The following is a 25,870-nucleotide window of genomic DNA, read 5'->3' as shown; positions in this document are numbered from 1 at the left end:
AATTTTTGCCGTAGGAATTCTGTTCAGGGTTTTTTAATTGCAACATGTCATGATTTTACAGTTAAAAAAATTACTTTTATTTTTTTTTGTCAATTTTGTAAAATAAATCGCGTCCACCGAATTTTATGTAAACGACAACCACCGGAATAGCAATTTAAAGAAAAGGACGTGGCAATGCCAAACCATGGGTAAATCGCAACATTTGACTCCTTAATTTTCAAGTAAAAACCTAACAAGTTTTTGACTTATAAGTTTTCACTTGGCTTTTTTCCGGTTAAGTCCTTGCCACTTTTAAAAACCGGATTTAACAGGATTTAACCAGATAATACTGACATTTGTTGAACCATGAAAAATCAGATTTTCCTAAGATTTTAAAATTTGAGAATAGTGATAGTGTCGGTTTTTCACATTTTAGTACTTAATAATTACCGGCCAAAATAAATTAACATTGCTTTTGATTAGTCAAAACTGTCCCACAATGCAAAACTTAAGCTCTTATGTAGAAGACTTCAATGATCTGGAGAGGGGTTTTTCTTGTGAAGCCTTTATTTCAAACACAAACCCGGTGTTAATTTCCTCACTTGCACGCTTAACAACGGGGACAACGCTCCGCAAAGAATTTTCTTATCTGAATTATCCGTATTTTTGGTTCTTCCCGGTATAGATATTAAATCTTTAAAGGTTCGAGATGAAGAAGACGGGGAACAATCTTGACCCAAAGATTTATTTTAGAGATAGTATTGCAATCCTCGAACGGATAGATTTGCTTTATCAAGCAGAGAGGGTTAGATAATTCCAGTCGCAGTCTTGCTCTCTCAGTCTGACTGTCTGTCTTCGGTTGTGTAATTCTGAAAACATTCCACTAGAGCAGTGGTTTCGAACCGAACTAACAGGCCTTGAAAGCATTGCATGCCTCATTACCGAAGCGCCGCACGTTTGCAGACTGTCATTGGATTATATATCGGGTGCAAAGTGCGTGTGTTTGAAATTAATTCACCGAGTACACATGGCCGGCGTCGGAATCTACGAACTTAGCTCCACTCTACCTAGGCGCAAATCCCACGGATTTAACACACGCCGCCTCGTAAATCATGCCCGACGCGAGGCGATTTATGAATTTTAACCGCTGCACTTGCTCAAAATTATCGGCCAGCCGGCCGAGAGGAAGTTAATTATATTTTTAGCGACTTTTCGATCGGCCCCTGGTGCAGTTTTAACGACTCTGACTGTAAAAGCATCATAAAACGGATAAAAATAGACGCGGGAACGTGTCACATCCGCAAACATGACACGTCGCTGGCTCGCGCAGCTCCTCGAAAATTTGCTCTGAGGGGTGTTCACCTGGCTCTGCCTCCACTATGGCCGCGGACAAGTAATCCAGTTAGGGCACCGAAACCAACCGCGTAATCGTGAATAAACAGATTACGCAAGCCGAAATACCGGTATTATAATGTACAGGTGAGCCCAAAGAGTCGAGTAAAGGAGACAGCGTCGCTGTTAGTTAACCAAAAACTATTATGTGTCGGTAAAAATGCTGCAGGTACTTGTTCAAGAGGCAACTCAATCCGTTTTCAATCCGTTTTTATTTCTCCAAACAAGTCATATTATGTTACAAACATTTAAAGTCATGAAAATCACGAAAGGAGAAATAAGGCATTTGTAGTGCTAGCGAACAACCCTTTAGGATTCGAAGTTTTGGTTATTGGCGAAACCATTGAATTCGCGTTCCTTTTGTAATTTGAACTACTTATGGTGGCCATTTTAAGAAAATTATTCAAAATTTGAAAATGAGAAATCATTTTAGACTTTCTGAATGAAGAAAGATATTTCCCAGTTTTTAATCCTTGTTTGTAGAGCAAAAAACTTAAAATATTTTGAAAGCTCACGAAATTTTCTAACTTTTCCAGCCGATGAAAATTTTTCTAACATCACCTTTCGTTTCCGAAAAAAGTGATGTTAATTTTACCTGTAAAAATAAAGTAATACAATTTTTCGCGTTCTTTCAGACCCAAAATATCCCTTGACTGATAAATAATATATAATAAACGTACATGAGCAGTATTTATATTATCAGACAGAGAAATCCCCCTTTAATAGAAAACTCTCATAATATTTACTATCGGTCGTAACCCTTCACTGCTAATCGCAGTCCCACCTTTGCAAAGTTAAGTCATCGAATACCACAACACATGAATAGGGTTTGCGGTGTGCAGATTGTAAGATTTCCCTGCGCTTCGCACTCATTGTCAGTTCGGATTAAACCGCACCGCACGGAAAGAAAGGGCATACGGTTTTGTTTTTGTTTTGCACTATTAGCCCTTTAAACTGCAGCCGCCTATCTTATCTGCGAACGCGAATCTTTATTGCACTACTTAAACTTTTACGGCCTCACGAGAGAAGAGCTCGTACCACGCGCGCACGGCTGGCGCAGTTTGAAAAGTTGCTGTCGCCGGGAAAAACGGTAGAGGGATTACACTGCTGTTTTATGCACCAGCCGCGCGTATAAAATTTGGCCCTTTTGCCCAAGAGTTTATCGGCCCGGCCCCGGCAGAAAAGGACAATTACCCCGAAATATATTGACGTGCTCAAAAGCTATTAGACTTCTTAAATGGCGCGAAAAGAGAAGAAGGAGTTCTATGATCCCTTAAGAAGATAACTGCTTTTTCTATCTTTTCAAAAATGATAAGAGGTGTATGGCTTAAAATATTAAGGGAGCACTGACAAGGAATTGCTGTGATTGACGGTGAATCAGGAGAAGTGATGATGCGTGATTTTTCACTTTCTGGAAAACACTCTGGAAGGAAAAATTGCAATTAGCTTGAAATAATTGCTCCAAATCTGCTGAGCTGATTAACAGTTAAAGTTGCTCAATTTTTGCTACTCCGACAAATTCTAAAACGTTAAAATAAATTCTTATTTCTTTATTAAATAGTTTTTAAACCTAAAAGAATTAAGAAACTTTTGATATCGACATGATAAGAAATCTTCGAATCTTTCAACGCACACATCGGCTCACTCACCAATCCTATTAACTCTTTACAATCTGTACCCCAGTCTTTTTACAGGTTCACTAACCCTCACTCGGTCATAAATATCTTGTCTTCAGTATTCAAAATACATCTTCTATAATATTCTTAGTTTCTAAACAAACACGTGTTGAATTGCTTAATCTACAAAATCTGTCAGTTTTGCTATTTTCTTATTTTGTAATACAAAAACAAAATCTACCGATCTTTGGAAACTGCTTGCAATTCACTTCTGCTTGGGCTTAAAAAGATAACAAATAATCTTCCTTCGGGGGTGCACATCTAGAATTTACACATTGCACGGTTTCTCTGATACAAACAAAAACGATTTCCTTATAGCTGTCAAAGCTATTTTTGATCTGTAGTCACCGAGGTTATGCTAATTTATCATAGCACTCCAGTAATAAGGTTTTCTTTAAGACCAGCTCATGGGCTCACATTTTAAGACATTCTCATGGGTGCCAAAACAATGGGGAATAGTTGAGCATTTTAGGGCTGCCCAATGCCAGTGTGGGTACGTGGAGCCGTGACAGAAATGCGTCTTTTAGTAGTGAACGTCATAGGTCAGTTATTTTGGTCTCGTGGTTGAAGTAGTTAAGTTAAGACCAAGACTGTGAAATTACATGAATAATTGCAATCACAAATACAATAAATAATTACAACAATGAAAATATTACATTCCTATATAAACAATTACACATATTGTTTATTACATTATTTTTAGCTTCTATTTTGTTTGCAGTGAATCATAAAACTACGTCAAGTGTTATCCTATTCTTCATGCAGTTTAATAAATATTCACACTAATCATTAAAATTTGATTTCGATTCAATTTTCTTATTTGCAAAAATGTATGTCACACCTGCTAAAATAGCATAGGGATGCCACCAAGATTTCCAAACTAACCACGTGCGCGAGACTGTATGACTTTATCTGCGTGTCGAGTGCGTTTTATCGCGTACATGCCTGCGCTGACGAGCGAGCTGGGAATCGATTCGCACGTCCGCTCTGCTGCGATTGGAATAATTCGGTCGTGCAAATGTGCCCCTGCTCTGCATTCACAGCGACCGAGCGGGCAAAAAGCCGCCCGCGTAGAGACAGCTGTCGCCGCTTAATTTATTATTACACACAGCGGCAATAATTCATCGGAGCGGCAGCAATGTGCAAAACTCGAGCTATATCTTCTTCTTCGCCGCATTTTTGCGTTTGTTTGTTTGTTTGGTGGCTCAGCCAACGGCCGGCCGACCGGCGTTTACTTTTTTCATTTTACTAGACGCGCGCGCGGGGAATGGCAAACTTTTAAGTAAATTAAGCCCGGTGGACGCGCGCATGGTGGCAGAAGAGCGAACACAATCGCCAGCGAGTTCGTTTACATTTCACTCGGCGCCTTTATTAACTTTTCCAGTGCACAGGCTCGTCCAATCAATTTATTTCCGCCCGCCAGAGTGAAAGAGGAGCGTGTGAGAAAGGTCACCCCCCGAGAGCTGTTGTTCCGAGCTCAAGATGATCGTTATGCAAAACTCATTAATTATCACGCAGGCGCTCCGTCACTGCCGCTGCTAAATATTTAATTCTCCTTTCGCGCCTCCCTCCGTCGAATCTTGACGTTTAAACTGGAGCAAAGTTGTTCGCCTTAGAAGGCAGGCACCCTCTCAAAGTAATTCAAACTTTCAATGAGCAGGGTGAGTTAAATCTTGGGTCGTTACAGAGATTCTTGATACTTTAGATGACATTAAGTGGTCGTCGTGGTCAACTATTTTTTATGTTTTTAAACATAATACTTTTTAGACCGCGAACATTTCAACCTAGAGGAAATATGTGGAATAAATGCTACAAGACCGATATAAAATTTTAAGTCTTCAAAGGCGTACATAAATACATATGTTTTATTTTCTTATTTAAAAGAAAATGAGTCGTACGCCAATGGTGTCCAATAAATAAATAATAATAATAATATTAATAGAAAATCCGTTTTAAAAATTACACGATGTAAATTTTAAGCTCTGATTTCGAAGAACGTACATCTATTCATCACCTAATTGACGCCCCCATTTATCGTCGTAAAGTCTGAAATAAATTATTATCCTATAATCGATCAAAAATGAATGTTCCATCGAATAACCCTCTTTCCCATCGGTGCGGAATGATGAATTTCGGAAATCAATCAACCGGTCTATAGACTTGCTTTTTATCTTACATTTCCGCCACTTGACTTTTGAGAGAGTTTTCCCTCGAAGCACCCACCGCTGCTGCCGCAGCAGCCTCGGGTGGTTCGTCTGACCTGAGATCATTAGAGAAGTTTTATCTGGTCTTGGGGATCAGTCAAACCGGCTCAGCGCAGCTCTTCTTCATCAAGTAATTGAGGCGTGATAGCTTTTTCGCTAGGGCTGCTGTCGTGCATCGCCCGAGACTTTGAAAATCAATAGCTCTCGGCGAAAAATTTTTCCCTCGTGCTCAACTGGGAAATCAATTAAAAAGCGCAGCCAGAGATCTATAAGGCGGCAGCGGCGACGGCGAAAATTCCGTCTCGTCGCATTGTTCGCCCTTTCGCGGAGGCACAATTAAATTATTGCATCAGTGCCCATACGCGGTTTATTTGTGTTTTATTATCGCCGGGCCATTAGCGCTCGATATAGGAATGCGGGACGTGACGGAAATTATTCAGAGAGCGCGTCTTTTGCGCCTAATTTGGCTGCTCGCGCGTGTGTTAATGACTTTCGATTTTATCGCCGGGTAATTTGCGCTTGATTATACACACCAGCAATGTATTGTGACGCTTTTTGTGCAACTGAAACAGCCCGGCAGGCCGGTCGGCAGTTGTGTGTGCATCTCTCTCTTCTTTTTATTATCGCCTGGAAAGAGATTCATAAAATAATTACGAGCGCTGAAGAAGAGCTAGAGTCGTCTCAAGGACGCATCGGCACTGCAAAAAAGCGACCCTTCTGACTGTCTGAGGACCAAGCTGCCGCCGCTTGAATGCGATCGACGCAAGCAATTGTCATAACACCGACCGCATGCATGCAATAGCACTCAAATCTGAACAGCTGCCGTTGATTTCGCCGAAATTGATTTGCAGACTGTTTTAATTACACGAAACAAAAATGACCTTGAACAACTTTCTTTTAAGAGAAATTCCTAAAAAAAGGCAGTTATATTTAATACTTGAGCCAGACAATTCTAACATTATTATGATGGAGAAAAGGCGTGCCACACCAGTTGCAAATTGCGGGAAAATCGTCAACTTGGACGTTTTAAATTAAAATTTTGGCTTAAATCCTGATGATGAATAAATTTTTACATCTAGTCAAAATGCTTAATATTCAGTTTCAATAATCCTCATCAGAACAAACATTAAAATGGAAAAAAAGTTTTTTTAAGCTGCTCCGGTTGCTCCGAAAGAACTACTTGAAAAACAAAATGAATGGTGTCATCCCTCAATCAATTATGCTGCATAACTGTCTTCAAAATATCTTGTAACCAAACGCAAATGCTTTCTAACCTCGTATACGCAAACACTCGGCGAGTGCAATTAAACCAGTACCTCGCCGCTTAAAGGCACATCTTGTTTGTTTTACGCGAAAGCTCTCCCTTTACTCTGGTGTCCGCGTGCGTGCATTTTAACTAGGACGTCCGGCTGAGCCTGAAAGGTCGTCGGCCGCTCCCTTTGTGCTGCCTGCCTGCCACTGACACCGCAGTCTGCATTCCTGTGTGCCCGACGGGCGGATGCTGCTCTCGGCAGCGGCTTGGTCAGATCCATCACTCGGTCCATTTCCCCGCTAACTAATTGGCCAATGTAAACACCGGAAGCTAGCTAGTCGTCGCAGGTAACTGGCAAGAGGCCCGCCCGCGGTTGAAACTCGACGTTTCATCGAGTTGTCCTGCGAAATGTACGCTAATTTGACATATAGAGGCCGAGAATTGATTGCCAAAGGAGATTGGATGAAATGATGAAAACGTCGATGAAAAAACAGGATGTGCTCTAGGGTCCGTCTGGTTTTTATTTCTATTAAAAAGTACGGTGTTTTCTACACGGTGGATATTATATATGTTGTGCAATTTCAGCTTCGTCACAAATAAACGAAAAAGTGCCGGTCAGAAGGTCAAAGGTTTAACAAATATTTTCTTATCCTTATCTGAACATGAAAATGACTCGATCATATTTTTACCAATTTTACTACGGAAATGGAAGTTGAAATTAACAAAACTGCGGGCTTCGTTTGATTGCCGTTCCAGGTCTAATCTCCAATTAAAATCGGATAAAAGTTCAAAGTTTTGCTGAAATTTGAATGAAAATCATTAAAAAATGTACATTTTCTTTCCAAACTGTTTGAGCCATTCATCTAGAAAGAAGCGGGCCCACCAACTGTTGCGCAGACAAATAGATTTTCAATTAGGGTCCTATGGCAATTAATTAATGCACTGTGCGTGCGATGCAAATTGCTTATATCACCCGCCGCGCGGGCACTTTGCATCCGTTTCGCGTTGGCCTGCACGGCAAAGGCCACGTAATTATTTGTTATTCGCCGAACGCCCGGTTGCAGCTAGTCTGGCGGAAAACAATGAATGTACAGCGCGACGCACTCGATGTTATTGTGTGTGCACATATTGTCAACGCGCGTCTCGTGAATATTAATCACCGGGCACGGCGTACCCATACGAAATGATGGCTGCCTCCGCAGCCTAATCCGCCGCACACGGCTGCATTATTCGCGAAAATTAATTAGACCAGTGTGTATGGTGTGCGTTTGCACGGTGTAACACGCGGACATGCGGTTTTATGCGCCGTTGTTTCGGGCCAATTTTAAAAGCAAATGAAAAGTAATTGCCAGTTTGTGAGCAGTTTAAAAAAGTGATGCCATTCATGGAGTTGCTCTTGAGAAAAGTTTTAAATTTTAAATTGGGAGGGAAAGGCTACACGGAAATTTTCAAATGGGTGTGACGGTCTCACTTTTAAATTTTGCCTTAGACTTTGGATTACGATAGTCTTTCTAAAGAAAGTCTAACTTAATTATTACGATGCTGCTAGCAATCTTATCTGCGTGCAGCAGTATAAAAGTTTAGACTTCTTTGGACTGTCGCACTGTGCCGCAGACATGTCATCAAGCTTAGCAAAATGGTCCATATTTCGTTTGCTGGGCGATCGTTTTTCGCGAGACATTCGCCTTGCTATGGTTTTTGGTGAGAAGTACTATATTCAAGTCTTTAATGAACTCCTTCATTTTTTTCCCAAAGGTCCACTTAAATTTTCGTCACGCTACTTAAAATTTGTTCATAAATTTTATTTAATTAAATGTTAGGGAACTCTGGAGGTGAGGCGATTTTTGTGACCCATAACGATGAGGTGTTCAGCATTGGAGGCAATTTATTAGGATGTCTTGGCACTGGCGACACTGCATTGCACATCAGACCTAAAAAAATCGATGAGTTATGCGGTATGAATATAATAGGTGATAAAAATACATGTTCATTTTCTTTTAGTGAAAATTTATTTCCAAAAACCATCTTAGGCTTCGCGTCTGGACACAATCAACACGTTGTAGCGATTTCTTCGTCTGGCGCAATTTATTCTTGGGGTCTAAATAGATTCGGGGAGCTTGGCCTGGGAACTTTAATTGGCAGCCTGATTCCTGTACAAATTCCAGGTTTTTTGGCGACAAAAACAGTTGTCCAAGTAGAGTGCGCTGATCATTTTACAATTGCTCGAACTTCAGATGGACAGGTTTGAGTTGTCAATTTTATTTTACTAACCAGGGCTTTAAGAGCGTGATTAGGTTTTCACTTGGGGTCTGAATGATTGCGGCCAGTTGGGGTTAGGGCACACAACCAACGTTACCTCTCCGAGCAAGGTTGAGGGCATGCTAGGAGGGAGATTCGTCTCCACCATCGCATGTGGACAATCTCATTGCATGGCGGTACTCGATTCAGGAGAGGTACTTTAACTTTAAATGCCTCTGGAATTTCATTTTTGGCTGTGCCAATGAATTCTGAGGGTCGCATTAGGATGAATCAGTTGCTTGCAAATTCGACATAACGTGACGAAAATCGACAAAAACGTAACTAACATTGCTTTATCGGTTTTTTGGTCTGAAGCTAGCAACAAGAACAGCGGCGAACAATCAGAGAAAGCAACGGTTCTCTGATGGGCACCAAAGCCTTTTGGTGACCATGGTGCCGTCTCATCGACCAAAACCAGTTCTACGCCACAAAGCCAACCAGAGAACCGCTTCCGTCTCTGATTGGTCGCATGCGTGATTGTGGAACCTTTTGCTAGGTTCAGAAAAAACAATTACAAAGTTACCGTTTTTACGTTTTCGTTTATTTTTGACACGCTGTTCGAATTTCAGATCAATTTATCTTTACCTGATTCGACCCTCTGAGATCGATTTGGACTGTAAAAGATAAAATTGCAGTGCTTCATTAAGATATTTTCTCTACAGGATTTTAATTTAAATCTCGTTATAGTTGTTTGCTTGGGGCGGCAATGTATGTGGACAGTTGGGTCTTGGACACAAATTCAAAACGTTGAGGCCCTGCAAAGTGACCGGCCTGCAAGGCGCTAAAATTGCCCGTGTAGCATGCGGCTACGATTTCACGCTCGCCCTCTCTGACACTGGAGTCGTGTACGCTTGGGGCCAAAACGACTGGGGTCAGTTAGGGACTCAGACGACCTTCAATGACGAAGCAATCAGTCCTATCGTTTCTGCCACGGGTATCGGCAGGTGCAAATGATATAATTATATATATTCACATAATATCTTTTAAAATCGCTGATTTTCTTTTCTAAAGGGTAACTGATATTTCTGCTCTGCATTACAACAATCGTCCGTGTGCAGCTGTCAACGAAAATGGTAACGTTTACTTTTGGGGCACGCTACCATCAGGTAAACTCGGTTCATTAAATATAGTTGTTGCTAACTGACTTTGCCCGTTGACAGCTGGTCCTATATTCCATCCGATTTTGACTAGGTTTTCATCATTGATCGATGTTTATGCCGCGCTTGATTGTGTTCCGGTTTCACTGCGTTCCTTTCAAATACCAGTTGATGAAAATCCAGAAGGTGCCATCAGTGCTTGCCTCAGGAAGTCCTTTGATGATCCTGTGAGATGCTCAATATTTTAGAAATTTAAAATATATTTTCAATGAAACATTATTTAAAGGAAACCGCCGACTTAGTGGTGAGGGTCGAAGGAAAAGAAATATCCTTGCACAAATCGCTTTTGATAATGCGTTGCAGCCACTTCAGAATTATGTTCCAGGGCAATTGGAAAGAAAGCGAACAGCGGTGATAGTCTTATCATTATTGACATTTAGATCCATTAATTCAATGAATTTTAGTGAGCTGGTAGTCAATGATTTCAGCTATGATGCTTACTACGCATTTTTTAAGTATCTCTACACAAATGAGGTTGATGCAACACCAGAAGTGGCGATTGGTGAATTAAAAATTTAATGAAATAGATCAGAAAGTCTGCAATTATTATTTTCTGCTGTAGAACTATTTGTTCTGGCTGATTTCTATCTCGATTCAAGCCTTCGAAAGGCTTGCGAAGACTTCCTTGTAAATTTCATTGACAAGGAAAATGCAGCTGTGATTCATGAACACGCAGTTCGTTTAAACGCGAAGGTTGGTATTAAATAATTTTTGTCATAAAATAATGAGAAAAAACTTACTAACGCGCACTTTCTAGGGTCTTGCGGAGCGGTGTTTGAAATTTATGCTTGTAAATGAATATGCTGCTTAGTTGAAGCATGCAACGAAAATAGCTACTAGTTGAAAAAAACCTCTCAATTTAGAACATCAAACCATTAAATGAATAGCAATATAAATATTTTTTATTCGATATTTTTATCCTTATTCACTGCGTCTTTCGCTACTTTTCTAAGACAAATCATCTTGATGCACGGTAACAAATAAATAAAAATAAACAGTAAAAATACTTAATCTCAGTATCAAATGGCTTTTTATTTTTTTTTATCGGCACACCTTCTTTCTAATCATTAGTATTTTTGATACGCTTTTTGGTGCAAGAGGAGTCACACGAGATAAGAGCCCCAGAGAGTATAGACTTACAGGGGAAAGTCTTATCCCTATTCTCGACTGCCACAGTCGCCTGCTAATCATTCAAGAGTTTCTCCTGCAACAGAATAGACTCGGCAAAAATTGAATTCTCTTAATGTAATGCGATGTCAAGAAGTTTAGAAAATTGGGCAACTTTTGGTTTTCTTGACAGTGAACTGGTGAAAAAATTTGTCTAACTGTCGTTTTCGGTGAGTATTTCTGACATCATGATTTAAATTGCAATTTAAAATATGGTATATGGCAAGGTGGATTTATTTTCAAAATTATTTGACTGTTCATGCATGTTGTTACGTTAAACATAAAATAAGTTTAACGAGGATCGATGAATTCGTTTTTTTTTCATAATATATAATATGGAACAACCAACCTCAAATGTTGGTATCTTAACTAAACAAGATAAAGAAATCGACACGTTGTGATTTTTTTTATTTAGCACACAACATTGCACGACGTTTTGATTACGTTCACTTGAAAGCACTGGCTATTTTTAACTTACTACAATGCAATCAAACACCAATAAAATATGTACATTGATAATATTCTTAGGCAAAATTGGAGACAATACCATTGTAGTAACGAAAGATGACGAAGTATTTGGATTTGGAACAAATGAAAATGGATGCCTCGGCACTGGTGACCAAATCTCGTATGCGAATCCCAAAAGAATCGACATTTTGTGTGGAAAAAAAATAAAAGATATCATAATCACTGACGATAGAGACTTCGTGAAGGAAATAAAATCAACACATGTTTTAAACATTGTATACATTCAAAATGGTACGGAAAATTGCGAGACATGCCAATGCTTTGTCCTCTGACGACGGTTCTGTAGTCTCGTGGGGATTAAACGGATACGGTCAACTTGGACTGGGCACGAACCAAAACACCCTCATTCCTACCCAAATATCAAGCGATTTAAGCAATAAAAGTGTTATACAAGTGGCGTGTGGTGCTCGTCACACTATAGCTCTCACGTCAGATGGAGATGTCTGAATTTCTGTTCATAAAAACACATTTAAAATTATTGTTTATGAAACAGGTTTACTCATTCGGCGATAATCAGTCTGGGCAACTAGGCACATGCATGAGTAGTAATGTACCAAATAAAGTGGAAGTCTCTGGCAGAACAAAGTGTTACCTCATTTGCTTGTCTGCAATATTCATCCTTGGCAGTTCTTAAAAATGGACAGGTACTATCATATAGACTATAAGCACTGCTTAGTACGTAAAATATATTTTTTAATTCATTATAAATCTGTTAAGATTTACGTTCTTATTTTCTTTTGAAGGTTTTTGCGTGGAGTGGAGCAATAATTTCGACATGTTAGGTTTAGGCTTCGCCATAGACTGCCAGCCCAGCCCCTGCTTCATAACCGCATTGGACGGTGTCTACATTTCTCAAATTGTGTGCGGGTCGTATCATACCCTTGCCTTGTCTGACACTGGTGTCATGTATGCCTGGGGAATCAATGACTTTAGCCAAATAGGAGTCGAAGGCACCGCTGTCGTGACCAAGCCGACCGTAATTTCCTCGGCCGTGGGCAGGTAATTATATCGCAAAATATTTAATTTCAAACTCGCTTTTTTATAATCTCATTCGTGTGCAGGGTCAAGGACATTGCTGCCTCTTGCATTCAGAATCATCCCTGTGCTGATGTTAACGATAAAAACCAGGTTTTCATGTGGGGACGATGCAGAGGTTTAATTTTAATACCGCACCGCATATCAATATAATTTGCGCGATCTTTATTAAACAGGTCAATTGATTTCATGTCCGAAGCTAACTTCCTTTTCGTCATTGGATGAAGTTTGTGCGACTGTTGCGTATCCTGCAAATACATTTCGAACCTTACGACTGAATCAAACTTCTGATTACTCTATCAACGATAGCCTGAAGCTCTCTTTTGAAGTAAGGAAGCAAAAATGCTTATATTTAATCAACTTATCGAGTTGCTAAATTCAGGAAACTGCTGATTTTGTGTTCGTTGTCGAGGGAAAGAAAATCCATGTTCACAAAGCAATTCTGATTATGAGGAGTGAAGTTTTCAGGAGGTCTTTCCTTGGTGATTGGAAGGAAAAGTATACCTTACGTATGATAAAAATGAAAAAAATAATCTTCTGCTGACATCTACCCTGTTTGTTTAGGGAAAAACTGTTGAAGAGTGTGGCTACAACGTTTACCATGCCTTTTTAAAATACTGTTACACCGACGAGGTAGACTTGTCACCAGAATTGGTGGCACTTGATATGAATTGCAATACACATTTGATAGGGGATGACTTTTCTTAATTTTAAATGACAAATTAAAGGTCTGCTTCAAGTGGCCGACATGCATTTGATGCCTGGTCTTCAGGCCAAGTGCGTGCAGTTGATCAAACTGGGCGTGACTGTTACAAACGCTGCATTGATTTATGCCAACGCTGTTCATAACAACGCAAAGGTTTGTTTGAAACAAGCAATTTTTCAAATGTTTGAGCTGCAATAATTTCATTCCTTCACAGGAATTGGAGGATTTTTGCTTCAACTTTTGCTTGAACCACATGACTGCTGTTGTAAACAGCGATGGTTTCACTGCTTGTGAGTTGCAGGGGGATACCACCATGGGATTTTTCCGTCGTGCAGCAAATGGAAGGGCCTTCATAAAGTAGTGTTGAAATTACTTATCGCGTAAACGTTTTCTCTTTAGCTATTGTATATTGGTGAAATAAAAAAAATAAACTTTGCAAAGTCAAGCTTTCCCCTTGATTTTTTTATTAGTCACAATTCATAACTCTCCATGCAACGCAGGAAATGGAAGTTTTTGCTTCAAATTTCGCTTGGACTATACCACATGACTGAATTTTACGGAGCAGGAGAATAATCTAGCTGAAGCATTTGTCTGAAATAATTTGATCAAATTCGGAAAACATCTCATCTTGAAAAATCATTATTTTAGATTTAAATCAAATTATTTGACAATTGTTCTGCATAATCCCTACTTTTCTATTCCATGCGTACGAAATCAATATTTTATTATAGTAAGGACTCTAGTGCCTGGCTGGACCGTAAAATTGCTCTGCTGCTGCGGCTGGATCTGGCCCTATTAAAAATTGTTTCATACATACAATTTGTGCACTCACACTAAATCATTGGACGCTGGCCGTAAAGTCGCCCACTGTCGACCTCTCTGCGGCGATACAGAAAGAGAAAACAATGAATACGCTGTAAATAGTTGCTCGTTCACACGGAATGAACCTGCCGCGTGTCTCTCTCACGCAAAATTTAGGGTAAGGCCGTCGGATAAATTGTAAGCAGCAGCAGCATGCTCTGTACTCTCCCGACGGCCAGCGAACAAATATTGGCTCAGTCGGTCGCAGACTATCCAAACGACGGCGCTGCCGGACCAATAAAGTGCTCCAAGGGGAAGTAACAAGCGCGAAATTGATGATGCTCTCTGCCCGAGGAATCAATTTTAGCCACTTTGGTGAAAAAATCTGTTGGTTTTGCAATTTCCCAAGGCAACGAATGGACTCTGCTTTTTCTCGTTGGTAAATAATAATATTGATTTGAGTGAATAAAATATATATTTGGAGCCGCAAGCATTTGGCGATGCGCCGCGCGGCCTGAATTTAGCGAGTCGCCGCAATGCACTAAAGTGGCGAGCCGGCAATTAGGCCGCGCTGGTCGTCTGTTTTCCGCCTGCTTTTCTGCGACAAGGAAAGAAAAGGAAAACTCTCGGTTTCGGCGCTTGGCCTCCGAAATGAAGTCTTCATTTAAGCAAATTACCCAACATAACCGGTCTGCGCGCGTGTAATAAAATAAAAATCCTCTTGGCTGCAATCCAGCGGCTACATTTCTGCTTATGAGTATTTATCGACCGGAGTCGTCGGCGCTTCGTCGACCAAGAAAAGCAAAAAGACCGAGTGAATGATAGAAAAAGCAGCTTTAAGCCCCGCTAAAACGCATCAGCGGAACACGTTAATGCTATTTAAGAGATATCTTTCGATGATGTAAAGCAGCTTGACGCTATCTCTGCGCGACGCGTGTGTCCGGCCGCGTGCCCAAATTTAGCCACCGAACAGGTTGTGTCTCCGCAAAGAACGGGGGATTTTGGAAAAAAACAAGAACGTGACAGTGCGAGAAGATAATTTTCGTTGCGCAATACATGATGCTAATATTGGACGTCACATGTGTGTGACACTTTTATCTGCTCATTCTCAGGATGTCGCTCCTTTCGCAATGTTTCTTTCTTTTTATTTCGAGGTAGAGAATATAGATATTAGTAGAATTGGGTCTATAAATTTTGGGGGAATTTGAACTATGAGCCTGTGAATTTATTGCTCCAGACGCATCCAATGAGAGCAGAGCTTTTTGAACGCGGCAACGCAAAAAAAGGAACCAGTTTGCGTGACGACGATAATTTTTGCCCGCCTTCTCGGGTGAGAGGACGTGGGATTTTCGGATTATCTGCGTTTGGGCGTGAATGAATATATTTATGTAGAAATATTGACATTAAAAGTGTGAAATTTACTTTTGAAATAATAATACTATTCAAAATTCTGGTCTGCATTAAAAGGCACTGGAATTCAATAATAAGGAAAATCCCTTAGTGTTCGTATCCGCCACAAGATAACACTACCATTGATTTCCAATCACGATGCTTTTCTACTTAAAAATATTTTTTGTGTTTCTGTTGCAATTAACTGAGCTGATTTTGGTTTTCGGACTCTAAATGAAACATTTTTATGCCAAGAATCACAGCAGAAGAATTTTATCTGAAATCGCAGTGCCTAGAAATTTGTAAAGGAACGGTGGCGCCATCTGTTGGAAGCTAAAAACACACCCAATTTGTAAAAATCCTCGTGGAAATTGATTGATATACAAGAAACATGTAAATTATTACTGGAATGAAGTTTTTCAATGCCACATACCTACAAAATATTTCTTTCTATTCACCATTTTTTCCCTTATATACTGTTTGAAGCCACCACCGGTTTCTTACGCTTTTATGGCACTTCCGATGCGATTTAGAAACGTCAACGACAATATTGTTTTGTTAAATAATTGTTCAGCATTTGGGTTCAAGCACATCTAAAGTAATAATTTTCAATGTAGAATAAACAGCAGCAAGATTGAGTCGTAAATCGCAGCGGAAATGCCTTTAAAAGAGCATTATATACAGTGGCACCATCTGTTCGCGGCTTCAAACAATAAGGGATTTCGCAAAATGGGGATTTGAGTTGTTATTCTATTTCACCATTCATTGCTGCCCATTTCCTCAAGTTAAGGCAATGCTAACCCAATTAAAGGGGCGAGTGAGTGATCGCTGGCCGCTTAATCTTGATTTAGGCGAGCGTGTGCCGCGGCAGCCGCAGCCACCGCGAGAGAGAAGCTGACTAAGTACACGCATTTAAGCCGAGTGTATAAGTGGCGGTGCGGTGTCGACGAAGTAAGCGGCTGCAAATTACGTTTTGATGGCTGCTGCTCGCCGACTTTTTCGCATAATCTCGAGCCAATTCGAGAGAGCAGAGTGGCACGACGAGCGAATAATAAATGAGGCGGCTGCTGACAGAGCGTTCGCAGCAGCAGCACGACGGACGCCCTTGCGACCGACCGATGGAGCATGTGTGTGTGTGAGTTGTGCAGCAACTTCCTTCACGCGTGAAAAATTGACGAGCCAAATTGGTGATTGACGCGCGGCGCACACGAGATAAAAAATCCATAATCCCGCATGTGCGCTAATTCACACGTTTCTCGCACCCGAGCTGATCAAATTTTCGCCGGAACTTTCCCCGTGTGCCGAGTTTATTTTCTTTATTGCCTGCTCCACCCCTGCTGCCGCCGTTGCTGCGATTCTTTTTTTTTTCTCTGCATCCGTCGCCAATTGCCAGAGCCTTTCCGCGAAAATTAAATTTCGGCCTTTGAGCAGCGCAAAGCGTTTCGTAAACATTTCCTCTGGTGCAGGTGAGGTGGAGTCTTAAAATATTTCAGACCTCAAACGTCACTCCAGTTCCGCAAGTTTTCATTTCTCTATACATCGGCTGATTTTCTTAGACACAACACACTGCGCCAAGGAGAAGTTTCGAGTGGTGATGGATGAAAAATACATACACAACTTTTTATGAGATCCCTCCCAGGCAAAAGTTTTTATTTGCACGCTCTGGCTCTTTGCTTATTTATTATTCAGCGCTGAAATCATAAACTAGAAAAGCCTTTCTATACCCCAACAATATTTAAATTAAACATAAAACTCGTTTAATCGCAACAATTTTAAAACATTTGGAATGCAAATATTTACCATCTGGCCCTCAACCGTATTTACTCTATTTCAAACTCTAGTGCAAAGATTCCGCGAATTCTCAGTTTGTTTGCTTTCACAATGATCCCTAATTACTTTCATAACAATTTCGCTCTGGCAGTTATGCAAAACCGAACAAAATTTGCACGTCCCGCGACTGCCTTTACATGCGAACAACGCTTAACACTGATGCAGTCATCGTTTCGCGGAATGCTCACATAATCAGAAACAGCATTCCAGAAATGAGTCGGCCGTAAAAGCCAGCCGCATAGACGTTTCCAGCCCGCGGAGAGAAAATCCTAAAAGGACGTCGACGACAATAATTGATAAAACGCTGTTCGGCGGCAAAATAAGCATGTGGCGGTGGTGGCGGCTGCGGCTGCTGCTGCGAATTAACATCACAATAACACGCGAAATAAAGAGACCTGCTGCTGGTGGTGTTGCAGAAATGTTACACCCATATGGAGGCTGGGCTTTGTAGCGCAGCCAGACAGGCAGCAATCGGCACAAAGAGGCCCTCCCGACAGAAATAAACCCATTCTCTCTGATTTACAACAATGCCTCCTATGGGGAATTTAGAAACAAGACAAGTGCTCTCTTTCTCCCCGCAACTCTCTCGGACGAACGGGCTAAAACTAACTTGTCCTTCAACTCTGTACGTGCCGTGCACCTTTTTTGCTCTCCTCGCCTCTGATCTCCGCGAGTGTGTGTGTGTCACTTTTCAGGTTCAAAAGCTAACATTTGCTCGCCGAGACAATGCCCGTCAAAAGCAGTGTCATTCATTTAAGAAAATGAGAAGGTGCTGGCTGAAATAGATTAGTGTGCCATTTGTGCGGACACACAAGACCCTTGTTCGCGACCGTGTTCTCTTTTTTCTCTTTTGGTGTCATTGAAGCACACTGCTAAAGCTACCTCACTACTCTGAGATTAACATGTGAAAAAACGTTTATCCATATTTTTTCGTGGGTTCCAAGTACAGATTATCGAATTGGATATCTGTTTTTCGATTAATAGTCTTTTTTTAAACCAATTAAAATTGCACGCTTTTCAATTTTTTTATATCCCGCCGGTTGAAGAGATTATTTTGGAAAAATAAATAGTAAATTGGAACAATAGCAAAACACGTTAAGTGGTGAAATGATGAATTAAATTACATTATGTACTCCACCACAATTGTCAGTCCATTATAAATTGTTGAACAATATAAAGCAAAAAATGGTAACACTCACGGATGACGGAAATAACATAATTGTGATGTTACGGATTTGTTAAAGTTCTTAGGCACTTTCTAAATCCACAATCTAATCTAATCTCAATCATTCTCATAATGCTGATCCACTATATATGCACCACTGTCAAGCAAATCCATTTATATGCTATTAAAAGATAAAAATCCATCATTTTACGCTTAACGTGTTTTAACAATATTGCCCTCATTGGATTAAGTTTTACAATTATCTACAAATCTTGATTTTCCTCCTAAGTCAACAGGGTGATGAAGTAAAACGTTTACACGTGTGAAATTGATATAAAAATGGCTTTGATAAAAATCGATATTTAATAATTTCCCGCAATCCTCGTCGATTGTTCTTTCTAACGTGTGCGGAGTAAAATAATCTGTTTTCCCCATCCCAAACTCTGGCTTTCAATTTTCTGCTGTATTTCCGCCGGCAAATTCATATATTCATACACATATCGAGCAGAAACAAATTCCAGTTGATAACAGATGAGTTTAAACCCAGGGTTGACAGCTCAATTTCGCCGGCGCCGGTCGGCGGCGTTCTCGAAATTGATTTTCGCTTTAACAGGTGAGCACCGGAAATTCATTTCCTTGGCGACTGCGGGCGTTTTATGAAACATTAAACGACGCACTCACACACACACACACACATGAAAGCCATCCGCGCCGCTGTGCATATTTAAAGTGCAGTCCTCTCTCTCTCTCTCTCTCTCTCTCTCTCTCTCTCTCTCTCTCTCTCTCTCTCTCTCTCTCTCTCTCTCTCTCTCTCTCTCTCTCTCCTCGATATATACATATATAATAATATATATCGATGTTCCGTCGCTGCTGCGGGAGAGAGAAAATTTGGCGCGCATCCCAAGAGGCTGGGCACGATTGATTCTGGCTGCATATGCACCCGCCGAGCGAGTGAGCAAGCTGCTGAGAAAGAGGACAAAGCTCACAGTCAGTCAGTCTCAGGGCCGTGCTCGGGCAAAAAGCGATATATGGAAATTCCTCGAAGATCTGAACCGGTGCCAAGCCAAACGAGTTGCACCCTCCTCGTCTAGCTGCGCAAACAATCGCGCCGCGGCCGCCAGACAGCCCCTCTTTCGCATGCGGGCCTGCTGGTCGCTCTCGTATCCGATGACCGTCTTGGTTTTCAACAGAAATTCTACTGAATGCGTTCTTAAATACTCAAATAACACTCACTCGAGCGAATAAATCTGTTAGGTTTCGAAACTTTTTGCACTGGTTGATGAAAAAGGTGTCACTTAAAAAGAGATTATAAAACAAATAAACAAGAAACTCACTATAAAAGACTGAGAAGTTGCTGAATCAAGGAAATTGGTTAGAATGAACAAAATGATTTTAAGGCGAGCATGTTATTTTTAATTTTATTATTTCCAAAATCATTTTTTTCAAATAATTGTTAAATTTTAAATACTGAAGCCCTTTTACAATCTTGTAAAAAATCACGTTTAGAAAGCTATTTTCCCCTGTATCACATTTACAAATTTTTCCTACGTTCCTTTAAATTTAAACTTTATTTTAATAATCTACATTATCACGTGGTACCTCTATCTTTCATTCGTTCATATTATAACACGACGTAATGGTTGCCTCTATATAGCACAAAACTTTAATTCAAAATTAAAATAGTTGTATTTACTAAAATATCCTTTTCGAGATCCTTTTCTTTAAATTCAAATTCCGGACATTTTGCTCGGTCATGAAATATAGGTTAATAGGAATTGCATCTTCCGCAATTTGTATTTTTAAGTTGATTGTTATTATTTGCTTTTGTAAATGCTTTCAATAATTTAATATGACAATATTCATGAAGTTGTTTAATGTTTTTGATCAAAATTTTTACTGTCCATAAAATAGGGCTTCAGGTAGAAGCTGAAACTGGTTTAGCTTACTAAAGAACTTACAATTAGCTTTGAGATATTTCAATAAATCAACATGATTTAAATAGTTGTATTAAATTTAGTTAGGTGGACTAAAATTATCGTTCGAAGTGAAGGGACCGCGTTTAAGTCGGTCTCGAGTGGCGATCGGCTGCTTTTTCTGCGGGCACTGATCGCGAGATTTGGCGTTGCTTCTCTCTCTCTCTCTCTCTCTCTCTCTCTCTCTCTCTCTCTCTCTCTCTCTCTCTCTCTCTCTCTCGCTTTCGTCTCTATCTCGAATCAGATCCACGCGACCGAACATTAATTTCACAGCCCGCGTCCGCGGACTGGCCTGATTCACAGAAATAATTGACCTTTTCAAATGAAAGAGCCGCGTGAGTGCGGTCGATTTATTGGTGGAATTTGACGGACTGACCGGCTGTGTGAATTTGTTGGCCCCCGGCCCGCGAGTTGGCCGCGACGCAGCCCCGCCGCGCCGCCACTGCAAGTTTAATTTGTTCATATGCGTGCGCTGGTGTACTGGCTGGCTGTGGCGGCGGCGAGTATTTTTATTTTGCGCTATTTAGTATTCCGCTGGCCAAACACAGCAGCTCTCGGTGCAGTGAGTTGGCTCGCTAATAAAGCAGCGCTCTCGATTCCCAACTTGGCGTATCATTGAGTGACCAGCTCTTGGTTGCGGCGGCGGGGGTGAAATTGAAAATAAAATTGCAACATGAAAAGCCAGAGGAGCTTCGTATATAATTGCCATGCCAGAGCACTTTCTGCTCTAATTTATTTTGTAATTACAAAAGGCTCACAAGCAAATGGAAATCGAGCGCGCGCAGTTACGGTGCGGAGCTTGTTGTGTGGAAAAGTGCTGTCTCGTTTTTATTATTATTGCTGCTGCATTGTCGAGAGGTTCTTTTTTGAAATTTATAATGCGGAAGGATCTCGAAAAATTTGGAATGCAAATCAGCGCCACACTCGATTTGCGTGCGTAACCCGCCTTTTGCAGAGTGGAATTTTTATGAAGGCAGCGAGCGCGAAAATATGCACGAGGTGTCTCATTGTGCATGGTGAGCGAGCACCTTTTTCAAACGCAAATGGAGCATGGGCGAGAGAGGAATGATTGAAATTCCAAACAAACATGAGCACGTACGCATACATGATTCCACTCTAGTTTTTTTTTCCACGTTGCAGTAGGTCAGGACACAAAGCTCAATCGTGCATGGTTATATGACAATACTTTAAGTTCTGTACTGACATAAAAAGTAAAATGGTGATAAAAATAATGTCGGTCAGATCTTTATTTAGATTTGTAAATTGAGTACTTTCACGAGGGAGATTCTTTCCAATAGTTTTAAATATTTGCGTACAAAAAATCAGTTCTTGTTACAATTTACTTGATCAACTCTACTTTTCTTCAAAGTTGATATGAAAGTATAGTAAGCAGTTTTATACTAATGGCATAATGTTCAGAGATCAACCATTCGAGACCAAATATTTATTTGAAAAAAAAAATCCATTTTAAGGATTGGATTTTTACTATTTCGTTTTTTGTATCCGTTTTCCTTTGAAATCTTCGTGTCGGACAAAACGATCTTATTATATCTGTGAAGCATTATCTGATTAGTGTGAAATTTCATTGACCGTCATTTTTAGGAATTTAATTAGTTTTAAAATTTCAAGCGTTCAGCAGGATTGAGTCCTAAATCGCAACGGAAGTGCCTTAAAATCAGAAGTATACGGTGGTACCATCTGTTGGTGGCTTCGAACACAAAGGGCTATCGCAAGTGGTGAATTGTTGAGCAAAATCTTAACATAAAATAAAATCTGAGAACATTCCCTTTTTTGCACGTTGATGAAAATTTTGCAGTTTCAGAAATATCCATAAACACTTAATTATTATAAAATTGAAAAAAAATGATTAAAAAAATTAGCTATAATTTTAAATAACAATTAAAGCGACACTTCTTCGAAAATTAGGGGCTAAAAATATCCTTTCGATTAAATAAGAACTGGTTACGTGTCACAATTAAAAAATTAACAGTAAAATCTTACATTGTCAGATAAAAATTAAAGTTTTTTCCTTAAAATCATATATTGCAATGTTGTAAAGTGCATGAGTTCAATATATTACCCATTAAATAATTGTAATAATTCCTACAAAGCAATAGTTCCTAATTCATAAGTATAACATTAATAAATTTTGACCTGTAATACACATTTCAGGACAACCGCATTACACGCGGCACCATTGATGACATCGAAATGTAAATAAATGGTGCTTACCCTCTAGGGGTTAATTCGGCGTGACACCTCCCCGTAATTATTCATCAACGAGGCGAGTGCAAAGTTCAAAATTGTTTGCGTTAGGGCCGAGAACTCGGGTCATTCATTTCAAGGTGGATCAGGCCCGAATTTGCATTCGGTCCTGGTGGCGGCGGTGGAGGGCGGGGGAGAGCGGAGAAATTGATAAAGTTGCCAGAGACAGACAGTGGGTCGCCGCGGGTCGATAACACGCGCGCAAATCGCCGGCACGGCTGGAGTCGACGATCCCGCAGCTGGCGCGCGAGGGAGATGACTCGTGTGTTTTTTCTCGCCCGCTTTGTATAAATTTGCAGACACGCTGCCATGGAGGAGGCCGCCAGCTAGCCAGCCAGCCATCCAGTCGTACAACAATAATAAATAAAGAGGCTGGAGCTGCGGACGAGCAGCCCCGCTGGCCTGCTTTTTCGGAGCAGCCGCGCGCGCGAGCCGAGCTTTTCGCGGGCGAGACGCAGACTATAGCGTATTCGCTGGCGCCTATCGCGGCGCCACGAGGGTGCTCGCCCTGCTCAGGGGCGGCCTCCCCGCATAGACCCCCGCTCCACCCCGCCTTTCCTCTATCTCTCTCTCTCTCTCTCTCTCTCTCTCTCTCTCTCTCTCTCTCTCTCTCTCTTCTCTCGACCCATGTCGTCACTCTTGCGGGCCCGTTTTGCGGCCTGCCGCGCCTAATGCCCGCGAATTATTATTTTGCGGCTCGCCTGCTCGATCGGCCGTTTGTCAAACGTCCCGCAGTCAATTGGAAAAGTGTAATTAAGCCGCGGCGTCGGCGTTATTGGACCGAGTTTAATTATTTTTCTCACTCACCCGACGAAAAAAGCTCCGGTTGCGTCACACAAACTTCTTAATTCGACTCGTCTTCAATTTATTTCGCGAGCACTTTACGTGCTTCAAGTCGCCAAAAAACTTTGCCTGCTTCTTTTTGATAATTGTTTCACGTGCGCTGCCTTCACATTAATTGTGCAAAGCTTTCAACTTGGAGGACTTGAATGTCGTGAAACCTTAACTCATCCTCAAAGTTTGAAGATGGAATTAAAAAAAAACTTCAAATGAAACCAATCGATATAGGCTGATGTCAATACTGCTGATATATTTTCCCTCAATTAATTTGGCTAATATAGGTTATTTCTGAACTAGAGCTGTGAATTCCAGATGAAAATTTAAATAATTTTTACTTTGTGTAGAGATCTTTATTTTGATTAAAAAGCTCTCGTTTTTTCTATCGTTACTTGAAGAGTATTTTAATTTTTATAATTATTGACGATTCAACAGAAAATTTAAAAAATGGGGAAATTTATATCCGTCCTGAAATGACTCTCGAAGTGAATCTGAATTATAAGATTTTTTAATTTGCGGTCTCCTTTCTATTTGATTAATCAATTCGATTTGATTTCGCACAGCCGCATTTCTCATCTCCAATACAACTATTGATTTTTCAGATAAGTTTTCCTCATCAAAAAGGAGCCTATAGAATTAAAATCCGCTCCGGTTGCGTCAGTCGATTTTTCTCGCGTATGTGGGCCGATGAAAAGCTCATTTCCCGCAATAAGGAATTGGCAGGCAGCTAGCGCGAGATTCAAATTATCCGAGCATTTGCATTTTCCGGCTGCGTGGAAGGAACTGCTTCACGTGCCGTCCTTGGAGAGGAAAAGCAATTTCCTTCCTCTCTCGCGCACACCGATATCATCTTTCTCCATTCTGCTTGTCGTTCTGCGAGGCCGTCGCGCACCGGCTGATTTATTTGGATCGGTCGTGCAAATTTACTCACACATACACATCCCCGCCGGCTGCACACTGCACTTCCATATCCAGCTCGCAGCAGCAGCAGGACAATCGCGGCGGAGAGAGAGAGAGAGAGAGATCAACAGTTACGGTCGGCGGCACGTGCTTTATCCCTTTGTTTGCTGTCCTCGATCCTCTTACAGCGGTTGGTTTTCGTCTCGTAAAACACGCGGAGAAAACAGGAAAAGTGGACATTTTTATTCCATTTGCGGCTGCGAGGATAAGTGGAGCGGTGAATAATAAATAAACAGCCCGGAGGCGCCGGCGGCGAAAAGTTGGGCGCGAGAGAAATGCGGAGTAATTAGCCTCACTGAGAGAATAAATTAAAATAAAAAGGCTATGCTGGAGCTGTGACGAGAGGGTTAGATTTCAATTTCCCTGTTAGCCGCTCTCGTGAGCAAACTTTTGGACTCCCGCGTCTTCTCTGCTCTGCTTGTTCAAACTCACGCCTCCAGTTCACGCCACACATCAACAAGTTAAGTTTAATCACTGTGATATTTCTAGCTGCCAATTTAATTCTAATTGTCACGGGTATTTTCTTAAAATATAAATTTTCGACAGGATTGATACTGAAAATCCCGGAAAAGGATTCATTCAAAATTTATCTCTAGCACTGTAACCTTTGAGAAAATTGGATGCAAAGTTAGCATGATTTTTTTCAAGGACTTATTTTATCTTATTTTATTTCTCAACAGTTTCCTCGAAAAGTGTCATACATTGTTGGATTGATCTCGACGAAACAAATCGATATTTATCGAGAAAATGTGTGAGCTTTGAAAATTTTGGAGGAAATGGGAAAAAATTCTCAATTTAAATTGTAGTATGGTTTCTTTTGATTTTTGTAACATGCAGAACAAATTGACAATTTGATTTTTGAATTGTTGCCCTATATCAATCCACCCTATAAGCAATTATCAAAGGTAATAATAATTTGTGTCATGTCCCAATAAAATAAAAGCCGCCATCTTTCTCGACAAAACCGACCCTTTTCTCTCTTTGTCTTTAAAAATATCTCCAACGAGCACAAATCTGCTCCTCTTCCGTTTCCCAATTTCTCCTTGCCGTCGCAAGTCGCTCTGAAAAGAGCCAATATTTCAACTCTTTTCCTCTCTCTGATTCAGAACGCAATATCTTCTCTGGCTTTGTCTCTGCGGCAGATTAACTTTCCATTGGCGTCTGCTGGAAAAATCGAGCTAATAAAGCCGATCTCGTGGGATGCATTCTCATTTTTCCATCAGCGACACGCTCTTCTAATAACAAATTGCCTCGGG

The 25,870-nt window shown here is 40.7% G+C and overlaps 3 protein-coding genes across 3 annotated transcripts in view; all 3 read left to right on the top strand.

Annotated features, from left to right (window-relative positions):
• Window positions 1-25,870, top strand: part of dally (division abnormally delayed protein) — a 60,013-nt gene that overhangs the window by 7,415 nt on the left and 26,728 nt on the right. The gene's annotated exons all lie outside the window — the stretch shown is intronic.
• Window positions 119-20,289, top strand: LOC135935770 (RCC1 and BTB domain-containing protein 1-like). The gene is made up of 13 exons (XM_065478325.1): window positions 119-8,204; window positions 8,324-8,473; window positions 8,534-8,745; window positions 8,798-8,956; window positions 9,489-9,745; window positions 9,813-9,907; window positions 9,962-10,125; window positions 10,185-10,309; window positions 10,363-10,460; window positions 10,521-10,651; window positions 10,716-10,731; window positions 13,417-13,547; window positions 13,609-20,289. Exons 1-13 carry the CDS (start codon window positions 8,120-8,122, stop codon window positions 13,753-13,755), a joined length of 1,770 nt encoding a protein of 589 aa, XP_065334397.1. The 5' UTR covers window positions 119-8,119; the 3' UTR covers window positions 13,756-20,289.
• On the top strand, window positions 12,101-13,737 carry LOC135935260 (RCC1 and BTB domain-containing protein 1-like). The gene is made up of 5 exons (XM_065477455.1): window positions 12,101-12,652; window positions 12,715-12,806; window positions 12,865-13,016; window positions 13,071-13,197; window positions 13,253-13,737. Exons 1-5 carry the CDS (start codon window positions 12,429-12,431, stop codon window positions 13,264-13,266), a joined length of 609 nt encoding a protein of 202 aa, XP_065333527.1. The 5' UTR covers window positions 12,101-12,428; the 3' UTR covers window positions 13,267-13,737.

The sequence above is a fragment of the Cloeon dipterum genome, chromosome 2 (genome assembly GCF_949628265.1).
Source record: "Cloeon dipterum chromosome 2, ieCloDipt1.1, whole genome shotgun sequence".
NCBI lineage: Eukaryota > Metazoa > Arthropoda > Insecta > Ephemeroptera > Baetidae > Cloeon > Cloeon dipterum.
The sequence above is the reverse complement of the archived record's forward strand: the minus strand, read 5'-3'. Positions and strand labels throughout refer to the sequence as shown.

Bases quoted from the DNA above. Each gene is read 5' to 3' on its own strand.
- LOC135935770 (XM_065478325.1), top strand. From the start codon at position 8,120: ATGTCATCAAGCTTAGCAAAATGGTCCATATTTCGTTTGCTGGGCGAT. The intron at 8,205-8,323 runs GTGAGAAGTACT...ATTAAATGTTAG, and splicing joins TCGCCTTGCTATGGTTTTTG to GGAACTCTGGAGGTGAGGCG. The intron at 10,126-10,184 runs GTGAGATGCTCA...CATTATTTAAAG, and splicing joins GGAAGTCCTTTGATGATCCT to GAAACCGCCGACTTAGTGGT.
- LOC135935260 (XM_065477455.1), top strand. From the start codon at position 12,429: ATGTTAGGTTTAGGCTTCGCCATAGACTGCCAGCCCAGCCCCTGCTTC. The intron at 12,653-12,714 runs GTAATTATATCG...ATTCGTGTGCAG, and splicing joins ATTTCCTCGGCCGTGGGCAG to GGTCAAGGACATTGCTGCCT. The intron at 13,017-13,070 runs GTAAGGAAGCAA...TGCTAAATTCAG, and splicing joins GCCTGAAGCTCTCTTTTGAA to GAAACTGCTGATTTTGTGTT.